Below are 12,496 nucleotides of genomic sequence, written 5' to 3' on the forward strand. Positions count from 1 at the left end.
CTAATCACCCCTACAGGTCTCGAGGCAAAGGGGGGCCTCAGGAAGAGTAAGTGAGCTATTGCCCAGAGTCTCATGGTGCTGGACTGTGCTGCCACCAGAGTTCGAACTGGGAACCCGTGCTCTGGAGTCAGCCGCCCTGGCCACTGCGCCTCACCTCTTCCTGGAAGACTGATACCCATAACCTGTGCAGATGAGCTGCGACCATCAGCATCACCTTGGTGAACACCCAAGGGGCACTGGTAAGGCCAAAAGGGAGCACAGTGAACTGAAAATGCTTGTGGTCTACCCTAAACTGCAGGTAGCACTGATGAAACGGCAGAAAGGGAATGTGAAAATAGGTGTGCGGGATGCCCAATGCTTTTATCCAGTCTCCTAGGTCCAAGGCAAACAGAGCCTGAGCCAATGTGAGCATCTTGAACTTCTTTTTGGGGAAGTAGTCGAGGGTTCGGAGATCTAGAATAGGATTAACACCCTTGTCCTTTTTGGGTATCAGAGAGTAGCAGGAAAATCAACCACAACCTACTTCTGGCAATGGAACCTTCTCTATGGCTCCCTTGGCCAAGAGAGCCATGACTTCATCGCAGAGCAGGGACAAAAGATTCCCTGTCAGCTGGTCTTGAGATGATTCATGAAAGAAGGGGTAGTCTTGAATGGGAGTAGCCCCTTCGGACAACCTGTCCGAAGTTATGGAATGTCAGCGGTGGAGGGGATGGTAGATCCTGCCACCAACTGGATAACCATGATCTAAAAAAAGCAAGATTAGGAAGGTTTAGAGGCTGTAGCTGCCAGATTGGTTGTGGCTGGACCAGATCACTGTTTACCCAACCCATGAGGCCGGTAGGAAGCATATCCTAGTCCATGCAGAGGCTAGGTAGTATGTTCAGCTCCGTGGCTGGGATACAGTTGGTGCGGTTGAAAACCCCTTCTGTGGCCACGAAAGGCAGACTGGGGCCGTGAGGCAGCTGAGAGGCCTAAGGACTTAGCCATAGCCTGGGGGTCCTTAAGGAGCTCAAGCACTAAGTCTGCCTTGTCTCAGAAGAGAGGGTGCCATCGAAAGGCATGTCCATGAGGAAGCCTGGAAATCCCCCAAAATGCCAGACGTTCTCAGCCAGGCGTGGCAACCAAGGGCCACCGTTGATGAAACCGCTATGCCCAGAGAATCAGTCGTGTCCAAAACACAGCCTATAGGGAACTTCACTGTGTCTCTGAGGTCTGTAACTGCTTGGGAGAGAGTGGACTGGGCCTCCTCTGTGACTGTGGCAGCACTTGTACAACAGTTTCTCACAACATGTGGAAAGTCAGAACCCAATAAGTATGTGGTGTTCACTGACCACAATGCAAGGCTAGCAGAACAAAACATTTTCTTTCGATTACCTGTTGGGGAGCTACAGGGAATGCGCCATGGGAAGTGGACGATTGTACCACCTAGCTCTCCGGGGTAGGGTGTTGAGTGAGGAAATTTGAGTCCCTGGAGCAGGGCTGTGGTCCACAGAAGGACATCGGTGAGGGCTTCGCTAAACTGGAGATGGGGTTCAGAGGAGGAGAAGACTCTCAGTTAGAGCCCTTCCATCAAGTTGTTGGTCTTGACTGCCACAGAGGGCAAATGAAGGTCGAGGACCTCACCTGCCCTCTGCACCACCACTGTGTACGTAGCTCCTTCCACCATAGCCATGGTGGAGGGACAAAGCATGCTGGTAAATGGAGACGTATCAAGTCTGCTGGCATCACCCAGTTCCTTACACCAGTCTATATCCAGATCATAAGGCTGGTATTCTATAGGGTCTAGCGACCCCTGATATTTACCCCCGAGGCCTAGTCTTTCGTAAAAGGGCTCAGACTCTGATCGAGTACACAGGGGTACTGTCAGCTCTGTAATCTGCATTGGTTGATGTGGATCTGCTTCGGTGTAAGATTTGGGGATCCCAATGGGGCTGGTGCCACTGGTGGGAGCTGGGAGCATCTGCATCGAGGCCAGCGCCTGGGAAGGTCGGAGTGGCACAACCAGCACTGGTCCGGATCATGACCAGGATCCATGGGGTCCCATCACTGGCAAGGAACCTGATGGGGCCCCCTCCGACCTCGTGGGGCCCAAAGGCACACATACTGTAGGGATCGGGCCACTCTAAAATGAAACGCATGGCCTCATAGAACTCTTTAATTTGAGCGGGGGCTCTCCAGCTCCAAGATAACTGGGAGGCGCAGAGTCAGCCCAGTTGCAGGTTATGAGGATACAGGCCTCAAACCCCAATGCTCCTGTGTCTCGTTGGCTGAAGGAAAAGGATAAGGCGAAACATACTTCAACTTCTTGTGTTTTTTTTTTTAACTCTTACCTGAGTGCCCGACCATTTCGAGTAGGACGAAGAGGGCTTCGAACTCCTTGAATGGTCCTGAAACCTTCCTTTTGAGTGGGGCTGGACTTCTGCGGAGTTGCATGCCGGGCAGCAAGCAGCTTTAGAGACCACTCCCTCAAAGCCTTCTTTGCTGTAGCCCAGCAGTCAGAGCACAAGTTGGAGTCGTGGTCATGCTCCAGACACCTCAAACACATGAGGTACGGATCTGCAACCGACATGGCTTGGTGACAGGCAGCACAGGGTTTAAAACCTGTCTATCTTGATGACATCCTCGACACACAAGGAGGAGAAACTCTCAAAAAAGGTTGCCAATATGATGCAAAAATCCATCAAAAACTGACAAATGGGTAGCTCTTCTCTCGGATCAGTGCCAGCTGGTGTGGAAAGAAAAGAACTAAAGCCTGCCCACCAAGGTGGTGCTTATATAAGTAATGTTTAACTTCCAGCACGTCCGCCACAATCACGCAGAGCTGATCAACACCACGTACAGGTTACGTAGGGGTACTTCTCACAAAAAATCTTCCTGATCCAGTCTTATGCCTGGGGAAATTCAAATTAAGGAATCTGCTGCTAGAAATATCTATCAGATTTATTTATGATTACAAAAGCATGTGAGCGTCGGCCATTGTTGTGTAGTTTGTGGGTGTTCAAGGAACCCTTAGTATATTACCCCCTTAAAATGTTACATTTTTATGTGGAGTAACATTCTACAGATCACATCTTCAACATTAGGTTGCTTATTATATGACACCTAGTTACCTATTAACTTTATTCTATGCAGAAATTACATTTCCAGTGGTTATATTAGCAAAAAATACTGAAACAAATCTTATGGAGTGACTCAGTACTTTATCCAATTTTATAGAGAAATGTATTTTTTCCAGAAGAGACAACAAATTAAATCTAATATGAACGTATATAAAAAAGTCAGCAACAACTTTACAGATTTCGCCATTGCAAGAAAACATCCTTTTAGCGTCAAACGGTAATTCCTGAATACATCCTTCCCATTCCAAATTATCACTCTTAGTCAAAATGCTTTTGATCCTAATCTGGTAGTAGCATGTTTTAGGAAAATCCAAGGTACTTCAGTGGTTTCTCTGTATTGCCTATGGCCATACTAATGACATGTAACATAAAGCAGTGCAGACTATCATCATATTGTATGCAATTCTCATCAGACCGACACACTGGAGTTAAACAAACTTTTTCAAATTTTTCATGTGCCACCTTGAAGGTGGCCCAAGTCAGTGTCTACGGATTAGAGAACACCTGAAGAAGGTGTCTAGGAGGCAAGGAATTAGCAGGCATCAAACACCTGCTGATGTTAGAATGATTTAGAACGAGTCACTGTCGTTTTCAGGCTATGAGATTAGCCTGGATTAAATTTGTAGTAAACTGAATCTTAAATAAACGTTTTAGAAGAAAGCTAAGTTCTGTTTATATTAAACAAATTGTGTATGTTTTTATCGAATACAATTTGAAATGTACATTGAAATGAAATGAAAATCTGTTAAATTATAAGAGATGCAAATAATGTACTAAAGTTTTCGAAAAGCACTTTACCTCTCTGCGTGCTCTGTTTGGAAACCTACACAAAATAGGAAAAAGAAAAAAGAGTGATTACTGCAGTATCGTCTTGGCGTGGGCCAATTTCTAAAAAAATACAGTTTATATGGTTATCTATATATATTTGTCTATAATCTATAAACAGAAAAAAACATGATGCACACATCCACTTGTTGGAGTCATTTAACTTCAAACAACTAGTTAGTTAATATTTTATTAAACTGTTCATTACTGGAGTCCCCACCATGCACTCACACCCAGTCATTTCTGGATGGGATGAAGCAGATCCATAGGGACATCAATAACACTGGTGCTGTCAATTCCTGAGTTGCTTCTATGACTCATACAGGTCAGGAGGAAGAAAGCAGATCAAATGAATATTGATATCAACAAGTAATATGTGCCTCAAAAAATATTTTACTTCAGAATTAAAAGCCCGTAGCAAGCAGAATAGTGAGAGAGCACTGAGGAACGTAAGGAAAGATCTTTAGCCATCAAATTATATTACCATAGGTAACCTTGTTTTTCGAATGGATGCATCTCTCTTCAGGCTTCACATCTAAAAGTGCTTTGTTAGATATGGGGTTCTTGTTTGGCTGCGGTATACACCCAAGTCAGGCAGGAATCCTCACTCTTGACAGGGCAAGCTAGTACACACTAAAAGAAAGCCTATGGTCACCCTATGGTAGGTAGGCACAGAGCTGTCAGGCTTATCAAAAGTATTTGTACAACACAAACACACACACAGTAACCCAATGAATACAATACAAAAAGACTGCACAGAGGTTTATAAAAATAGCTTTTTGTATCAGCAGTAAAACAAGGCCACAACTATATAAATGTGATCTTTGCTTTTCAAGATATGCAAATTTTAAGTCACAAAAGAAAAATACAATGCTCTGATTTCTCCCTGTACTTCACTGTTTGTGTGCGGTCATGCTGGATTGAAGAGAGTTGATCAAATGCAGAAGGAGGGCCTTCCACGGAACTTGCCGTCTGGTATCCAATGTAAGTCCCAAAGCCTGAAGGCGCTAGAAGGGGGTCAGAGGGCCAACAGCATTGTTGGAGAATGTCAACCCACAGCACCTGGGTAAATAAAGAAGTCAAGCTGCTCAAGTTGTCAGCGGGCCTTGGGATCAGCACTCATGGTGTCAGTTGATTAGGAGCCCCAGTGTGTGGCTGATGCAGGAAGCATCGTGCAGCTGAGGTGTGAAGATGGCTGATGAGCCTCACACTTCGGGATATGCCCCTCGTCACTAGCGCATCCCCTCATGATGGAGCCGCACTGAGATGCACTGCAGCTGCTGTGAGTGCAGTGGGGAATTCGGTTGACAGAAGTTCAGACGCCAATTGGCAAAACAGAGCACTGAGCCCTCGTAGTCAGTAGATGCAGGTCAGAGCAGAATGCTCAACTGTTGTAGGACCCCTGTCATGGGAATTGGAAGTCTTTTATGGCACAGAGAGTTCATAAATAAGGGAAAAGCCAACATGCCCTTCGAGAACATGAGTTGTTAGCACAGCAAAGAGGCAGCAGACAGCAGGCCAATATAAATGGCAGGTCGCAGAGTGCAGTCCCTCCTGCAGTACAGCATGCAACAAGCACCAGGCCAACAAAGCTTTTAGCAAAGTGGCAGTCCCTCCTGGCAGCACAGCAGTCCTTCTGGCAATGTAGATGTAGAGCCAGCAGTGTCTGGGTACAAGTTCGATCCAGTGTCTGATTTTAGAGGGTCAGAGCCCAGTACTTATAACCAAAAGTGCCTTTGAAGTAGAGAGTGCTTTTAAATGAGCCCTCTGAAGTGCACAAGGATCCCTTTAAACCCAGACTTCTCTGCCAGGCTACTGATGAGGGTAATCAGCCCTTTGTGTGTGGGCAGGATACTACCTATTGAAGTGTAAGTACTCACCCCTTTCAGTCCTCCCTGCCCAGAAAGACCCATCAGAATGGAGATGAATGCAGATGCAGTTGAGTGCTCTTTGTTGTGGCTGTCTAGAGGGAATGCACAAATGTAGTTGTTACTCAGCCCAGCCCAGGCATGTATTGGATGCAGGCTGCCAGGCACATAGAGCAGTAAGTGCAGAGAAATGTCAACTTTCTAAAAGCGGCATTTTTAAATCAGTAAGATTACATTCAACTTTGCCAGTAAGGAGAATTTATAATTACCAATCCTATTATATAAAACATGAAAAAGCTACTCCTCTCGCTGATCTAGAATAACCACTTAAACAGATATATGGGAATTTCCAGTGCTAACCTATGAATGGGGTAGGCCTCACAGTTGTGAAAGACGAATGTAATTGTTTGTCACTACTAGGCCATGAAAAACATAACAGTTCATATCCTACCACTTACTTACATAGTACCCTGCCCTTAGAGATACCTAGGGCCTACCTTAGGGGTCACTTATATATAATGAAAGGGAAGGTTGAGGATTGTGAAGTAGTTATAAACGGCAAGACGAAGTGGCAGTAGAACTGCACACACAGGCTTTACAGTGGCAGGCCTGAGACAATTATAAAAGGCTTCTTTGGTGGGTGGCATAAAAAGTGTGGCAGCCCCCTAGTAGCATTAAACTTACAGGACCAGGGTGCATGGCATACAACTTTACAAGGGACGTATAACTAAATTAAATATGTCAATCATGTACACACCAATTACACACATGTTTAGGGAAGAAGCACATGCTCTTTAGCATTGATTAGCAGTCCTAAGTCCAACAAAAAGACACAGCAAAAATGTGAGGTAAAAAGCAAACAGATTGGAGTGAGACCACACTAAGAATGCCAAGTTTCTGGTAAGAAGGTGACCGGTCAATGATGTGGGCAGTGAGATGATCGTGGGCGGAGGCCAGCAAGAAGCTTTGCAGTGATATTTCTCTGGTGGGGACCCTGGTGCGCACTCCCAAAACAGCATCACATAGAAAACTAGGCAAGGATTTAAGGGGGATGAAAAAAGTGGGGGTCTATGTAATCAAGGGCTTGGTTTACACATGTAAATCGACTTTCTGTAATTTATATAGTGTGCTACACAACCAGCATTTTGATGACTCTTTAAGCTTTCTGTTATTGCATCCAATGCAACACAACAACTAATCAGAGCTCCAGTTCCCAACAATATATCCAGAAGGCAAACAGGGAAAAGGAGCATGTTGTATGTAATGGTCTGCGATATGGTAGTAGTATATAGTAGTGTAAAACATAACTGTAGGTCAAGTACAAAAGCAAGTCCTATCCACACCGCTGGCAACCAATGTTAGAAATTGGGGTCTCTAGTTGGCAAGTTGTTCCCCTGTCCAAGTAGAGACCCTTCTTCCTGGTCAGGATAAGTGGAACACACATCCAAAATAACCCCTGCTCACACCCTTGGTAGCTTGGCAGGAGCAGCCAGGCTTTTCGCAGAGGCAGTGTGTACAGCATTAGCACATAGCCAGCAGTAATACACTGAAGACACTACAAAAGGACATCACACCAGTTTTAAATATTTTATCTGTGCAAATAAGACCAAAAACAATCCACCATGCAGTTCTTAGAAATTTCAATAAGCAAAGATAGACTTAAAATGCAGTGGGGGCCTGGCCACGGAGCTGATGCAGGAAGACGTGTGAGCCTATTGCTCCGCGCCGACCCCGGGAGTTATCCTGAACCGGGAATAGAAAATAGACCCCTGAGCCCCTGAGACTGTGTTTGAGGAAGTGGGAAACGATCGCCGATGGAGGGGCCAATGAACGATGCCTTTACCGCCCGACAGCCTGGTGAAGAGCGGAGCAAGGTTGCGAAGCGGCCAAGATGGCGCCGCTGTGATTGTGGGAGCTTAGCTGGTGGAGGACAGACCTGACCGCCGCAGGAGATGAATCAAGTGCCGGAGGAGCCGCAGGAATGCAACTGCACTGAGACCCCGCAGCACGGGAAGACCAGGAGTGCAGTGTGGCGGGACTGGCAGCCCCTGACTGTGAATGGCGGGTTCTGGCAGCCCAGAGGAGACGCAGAAGACCGTGAGCTGCAGTACCAGGACCCCCGAACATCGAGGTGAGCTGTGGAAGTCTTATTAGCTCCATGCTCCCTCGAGTGTGATCCTGCAGCAGCTTTGTGTTGGGAGAAAGCACAAGCAGACTGCCATCTTGGGACAAAGCCCTCCGAGTGTAGTGCTTGCATTGCCGAGGAGCCCCAAGTAGAGGTTCATCCCAGCAAGTGCGGCTGCACATGAATAAGTGATTGTGAGCCGCTGAGGGGGTGCTCTACAGGCCGCAGTGAATGTTTCATTGCAGCCTGGAGAGCTGAGTACAGTGGTGAGGGCTGGAAAGCAGTGTTGGTGAGGTGCCTTACTGCCTTACAGGATCTGGTAAGAAGGTGACCGGTCAATGATGTGGGCAGTGAGATGATCGTGGGCGGAGGCCAGCAAGAAGCTTTGCAGTGATATTTCTCTGGTGGGGACCCTGGTGCGGTGATTATTGGAGTGACTGTGCTTTGTGTATACTGCCACAATGGAGATACAGTGAATGTGGACTACTGTTGTGGGAGCCAAGGGATGCTCACAGTTGTGGGGGCAACAGGAACTGGGAACTACTGCTGGACATTGTGTCGTGGACTGCATGATGGAGTGGGGGTGCGCTGGAAGCTGTAGGTGAGACGGCAGTGAGTCGTAACAATTAGATGTGATCCCTGGACTTGGTTATAACCTCTATGTGAAGTTCGTTCTGGGGCCGACTGGTCTGGATTGGTGGGAGCAGGCACTTTGACCCTAGTGTTGGACGTGGTCTGAGGAAGAAGCTGATAGGAGGAGTGTCAACCGGCTGAACTAGGTGAGAGGTACCCTGGATGACCAGTGAGATAAGAGGAATGACAAGAACGGCTGCGACATGGAGTGGACCACCACTGGCTGAGGACCTGGTTCACCACTTGAGATAGCCACGTGTGGTGGGGGAGAGCATGTGAGATGTGACTCCGGGGCTGGTGCCTCCAATGCAGCCAATGCTGGGGAAGCCACTGGGAAACAAGGGGGAGCGCACCCAGACAAGGAAGAAGACTCGGGAGTGCAGGAAAACCAAGAAACAGTGGCACCGCAGCAGGAGGGGCTGATGCAACAACAAGAAGATCAAATCCTTAAGACCATCACTGATACTAGGGATGCTCTCCACCAGGACATTGCGCATGTGGCGCAAGGGCTTGGCCTTCTCCGTGTAGATCATGGTAAGCTTGCTGACCAGGTAAAGCTGACGGAAGCAACCTTAGAACCCTAGGACCCACCCACAAGGCACTAGAAGATCAGATGGCGGTTGTCACGCACCAACTGCACCTCCGTCCGCGTGGTGTGGCTGCCAGAAGGCGTGGAATGGGCCAATATGGTGGACTATCTGGAGAATTGGCTATGAACTGAGCTTACTCCTTAGGGCCTCGCCTCGTTCTACACTTTGAAAAGAGCGCATAGGGTACCAGCTAAACCACCGACGCCTGGTAGACCGCCTAGACCAGTAGTGGCGAGACTGCTTTATTATAAATATAGGGACCTCCTATTGCACAATGCTCGCACCTCAGGGCCCTACAAAGTGGACACGGCAACATGACATTATTTCCAGATTACACGTTTGATGTACAGCGCCGCCGTGCCTCATTCTTAGCGGTCAAGAAAGGACTCCGGTACGAAGGCCCTCAATACTCCCTGGTGTTTCCAGCACGACTATGGGTCCTTGTGGACGGTAAAACTTTTTTTCATGACAGCCCCGATGACGCCTGGAGCTGGCTGGAATCTTACAAGGCGGGCACGGGCGAAGGGGGACGCAGCATGAATACCCTGGCAGAGGTGCCGCGTCCACACAGATCGAGACGCATCTGATGGCGCCATACTATGGCTCAAAAACCTTCGGTGACCCAAACAGAGAAGGAACGATCGGCCGCATTACTGGCAGTCACGACAACCTCTCAGGACAAATGGTGGCGTCAACGGTGGCGACAGATTCGGAGAAGGGCACCTTGGAATTCGAGTCTGAGGAGGCAGAAACAGGGAGTGTCCGCTTGCCACACGTGACACCTGGGACCGTGGACGAGATTGTAGATGCCTGGTGTGGTAGATTTGGGTTATGAGATCTTATGAGGGAGGGGGGTGGGCTTGTTTTATTGATGGCTGCTTTCCTTCCTGCCTTTCTGTGGGAGCCTAGCGAGTGTCAATTGGAAGGGACTTTAGGGTTGGGTAGGTGCTTGTATGCGGTTCCCTACCTCGTACGGTCCACAGGGATGTCAGGGCCACAATATTGTTAGGGGTACGGGCGAGATGGAGAAGGAGTATCTAGTCAGACCTCCACAGCTCCAGGCCACCTTTCCCCCTTTTTTCTTTCTGTGTTGCTTAAAGTGTTAGTTTGGATGGGTGCTAGATTTGTAGAGCCTGGTCTGGGGTGGGGTGGTTGGGGATAATCACGATTTTGTTTTGGGGATGTTAGTACCACTGATGTGTTTGGATGGTGCAAACGGTTGTCTGTGAGAGATGAATCTCGCTATGGGGACATTAATTGATCTGAAATGTATAACCTGGAATGTACGGGGCTACATATGATAATTAGATGTCATAGGGTGCATGCTCATCTGGTACGTAGGGGGGTTCACATAGCCTTCCTCCAGGAAACTCATCTCAATCAGCCTGACGGGCTGGCGCTGAAGTGTAGGTGGAGGGGGTAACTCTTCTATATGACTCTTATGACTCTATATGACTTATTCCGCCTTTGCAAGGAGAGTCCAACCGACTAAATCCATGTAGTGGACCCTGATGGGAGGTTTGTGGCAGTAACTGGCTGCCTTGATGGTGCCGATGTAACACTGTGTAGTGTATATGTGCCTAACGTAGACATCGCCTGGTTCCTTCCTGGTTCCATCCTGGTCACTGGCAAGTGACCCAGACTCTGTCCCCTCTGCTTTCAGGTACTCTACATCTTCGATCCACCCTTGGATCCAACCGAACTCTTCTCTCCTGGCCGCCTGCAGCATCTTCCTTTTACAGACAACTGTGCCTTTAACCTCTTCCAAAGAGACGTATGATCTGCAAGTTGCAAGGACAGCGACAGAGATACATACCCTATTATCAACAAATTGCCCCGTGCATTTTGTAGAAATGTTAAGCCAAATCTTAAACATGTCTGATACCAGTGGCATCGCACATGTATTTAAGACAATTTTTTCGGGACTGTTAGCACCCTTTGAAACAGTTCTGGGCATCCTCCTGAAATTTGTGCATTCTGTCTTCGGCGGCCTACCTCTTATTTTGGGACTCGTAGCAGGAATTTTATTTTTGTTCCTTCTGCTCCGATATGGCAAGCCAAGTCACAGACAAAACTCCAGCAACGATGGAAGAAACGATCCTAGCAATACGCTACCGAGACCGGATCACTAGAGTCCTCGGATCAGCCCGGCTAAGAGATCTGAATACAACCTGGTTTCTTTCATTCAGACCAATCTGGCAAGATTGCATCTTACCTGTGCTTCGATGTCTGCTATGCGGAGAATAATGCGTGTTGGACGTCGTCTGTCTTACACTACCATCAGCAGTACCAATGGATATCGATATTTTTCTTGGTTCGGTAACGGCTCATGCAACGTGTTGTCCCCAGCGGCTACCTATTCTGATGACGGCATTCATTGAGACTTCACCACTACGATTAGGTGGCGGTGGAGTACGAGAGGAAAGCGGCACCACACAGGTACAACCTTCTGTGAGCATTGCTGATGTAGAAATCGATGATGGCAATGATTCTCATTCTCACATTTGCACTATCTCAGCTTTTTCAAACCTGGTTACACTTTCACCTACTGTTGTAGAAAAAAATTTCGCCAGCCTTTCTGATATGATGTTCTCTCCTAACAACGAGAATAACTTTTAAAACAACGAGCACACAGCGTTCCCTGAACTCTGAATTCGGCCTTCAATTTTGATAAACAACTTTCTAAAAACATTGGAACTATTTTTTCCCTTGAAAGCAAAATTATTTTTTCCCAATCTCCAAAATATTTACCTTTTTTCTGGCACATGGTACTCTGCTTAAAGTAGAATTATTCTTAGAGAACAGACCTTCTATTTTTAGAGACACAGGATGCAATATTTTACCTCAGCGTCTAGCACATGTACAGCATTGTATAAATATGTGATGAAATGGTCTCGACCTTCTTTTCTGTATTAAGAGCCATTTCATAAATGTAATTTTCGCAATTCATTCAACTGATGTATATGCATTTAACTGAATGATAACACTGCTTGAAAAACGTACAGTATAAATACTCATTTTCGTGTATATACCATACACCATTTCAAATGCAATTTATGTATTTTGGGGTGGGTTGGAAAACACACATGCATCGTTATATGTTTAATATTGCTTAGTTTTTAGTAATGATGGACATTATTTGTGGAGTGGGTGTTGTGATTCTATCTAGGACCCTAATTCGATATTCCTGATTTATGCCCTTATGTGGTTATAACAAATAATATCCTTATAAAGGCATAAGAATCATATCCATATTTAGTAATAGCCAATAAAGTCCAAATACGGCAAGGCTACTCCCATAGACTCCTAGAAAGTACAATGCGTTCTTTAAACAAA

The 12,496-nt window shown here is 46.8% G+C and overlaps 1 protein-coding gene across 5 annotated transcripts in view; it reads right to left on the reverse strand.

The window, feature by feature from the left end:
• LOC144773006 (uncharacterized) overlaps positions 1-12,496 on the reverse strand; it is a 2,495,654-nt gene that overhangs the window by 376,648 nt on the left and 2,106,510 nt on the right. For all 5 annotated transcript variants that reach the window (XR_013599895.1, XM_078657750.1, XM_078657753.1 and 2 more), the window contains exon 17: positions 3,918-3,942. Coding sequence is in view for 4 of the 5 variants with exons in the window: in XM_078657750.1 (XP_078513876.1) it covers positions 3,918-3,942 (25 nt within the window). In the remaining variant the exon portion in view is untranslated. The remainder of the gene's footprint in view (positions 1-3,917; positions 3,943-12,496) is intronic.

This window comes from Lissotriton helveticus, chromosome 8, assembly GCF_964261635.1.
Source record: "Lissotriton helveticus chromosome 8, aLisHel1.1, whole genome shotgun sequence".
Taxonomy (NCBI): Eukaryota; Metazoa; Chordata; class Amphibia; order Caudata; family Salamandridae; genus Lissotriton; species Lissotriton helveticus.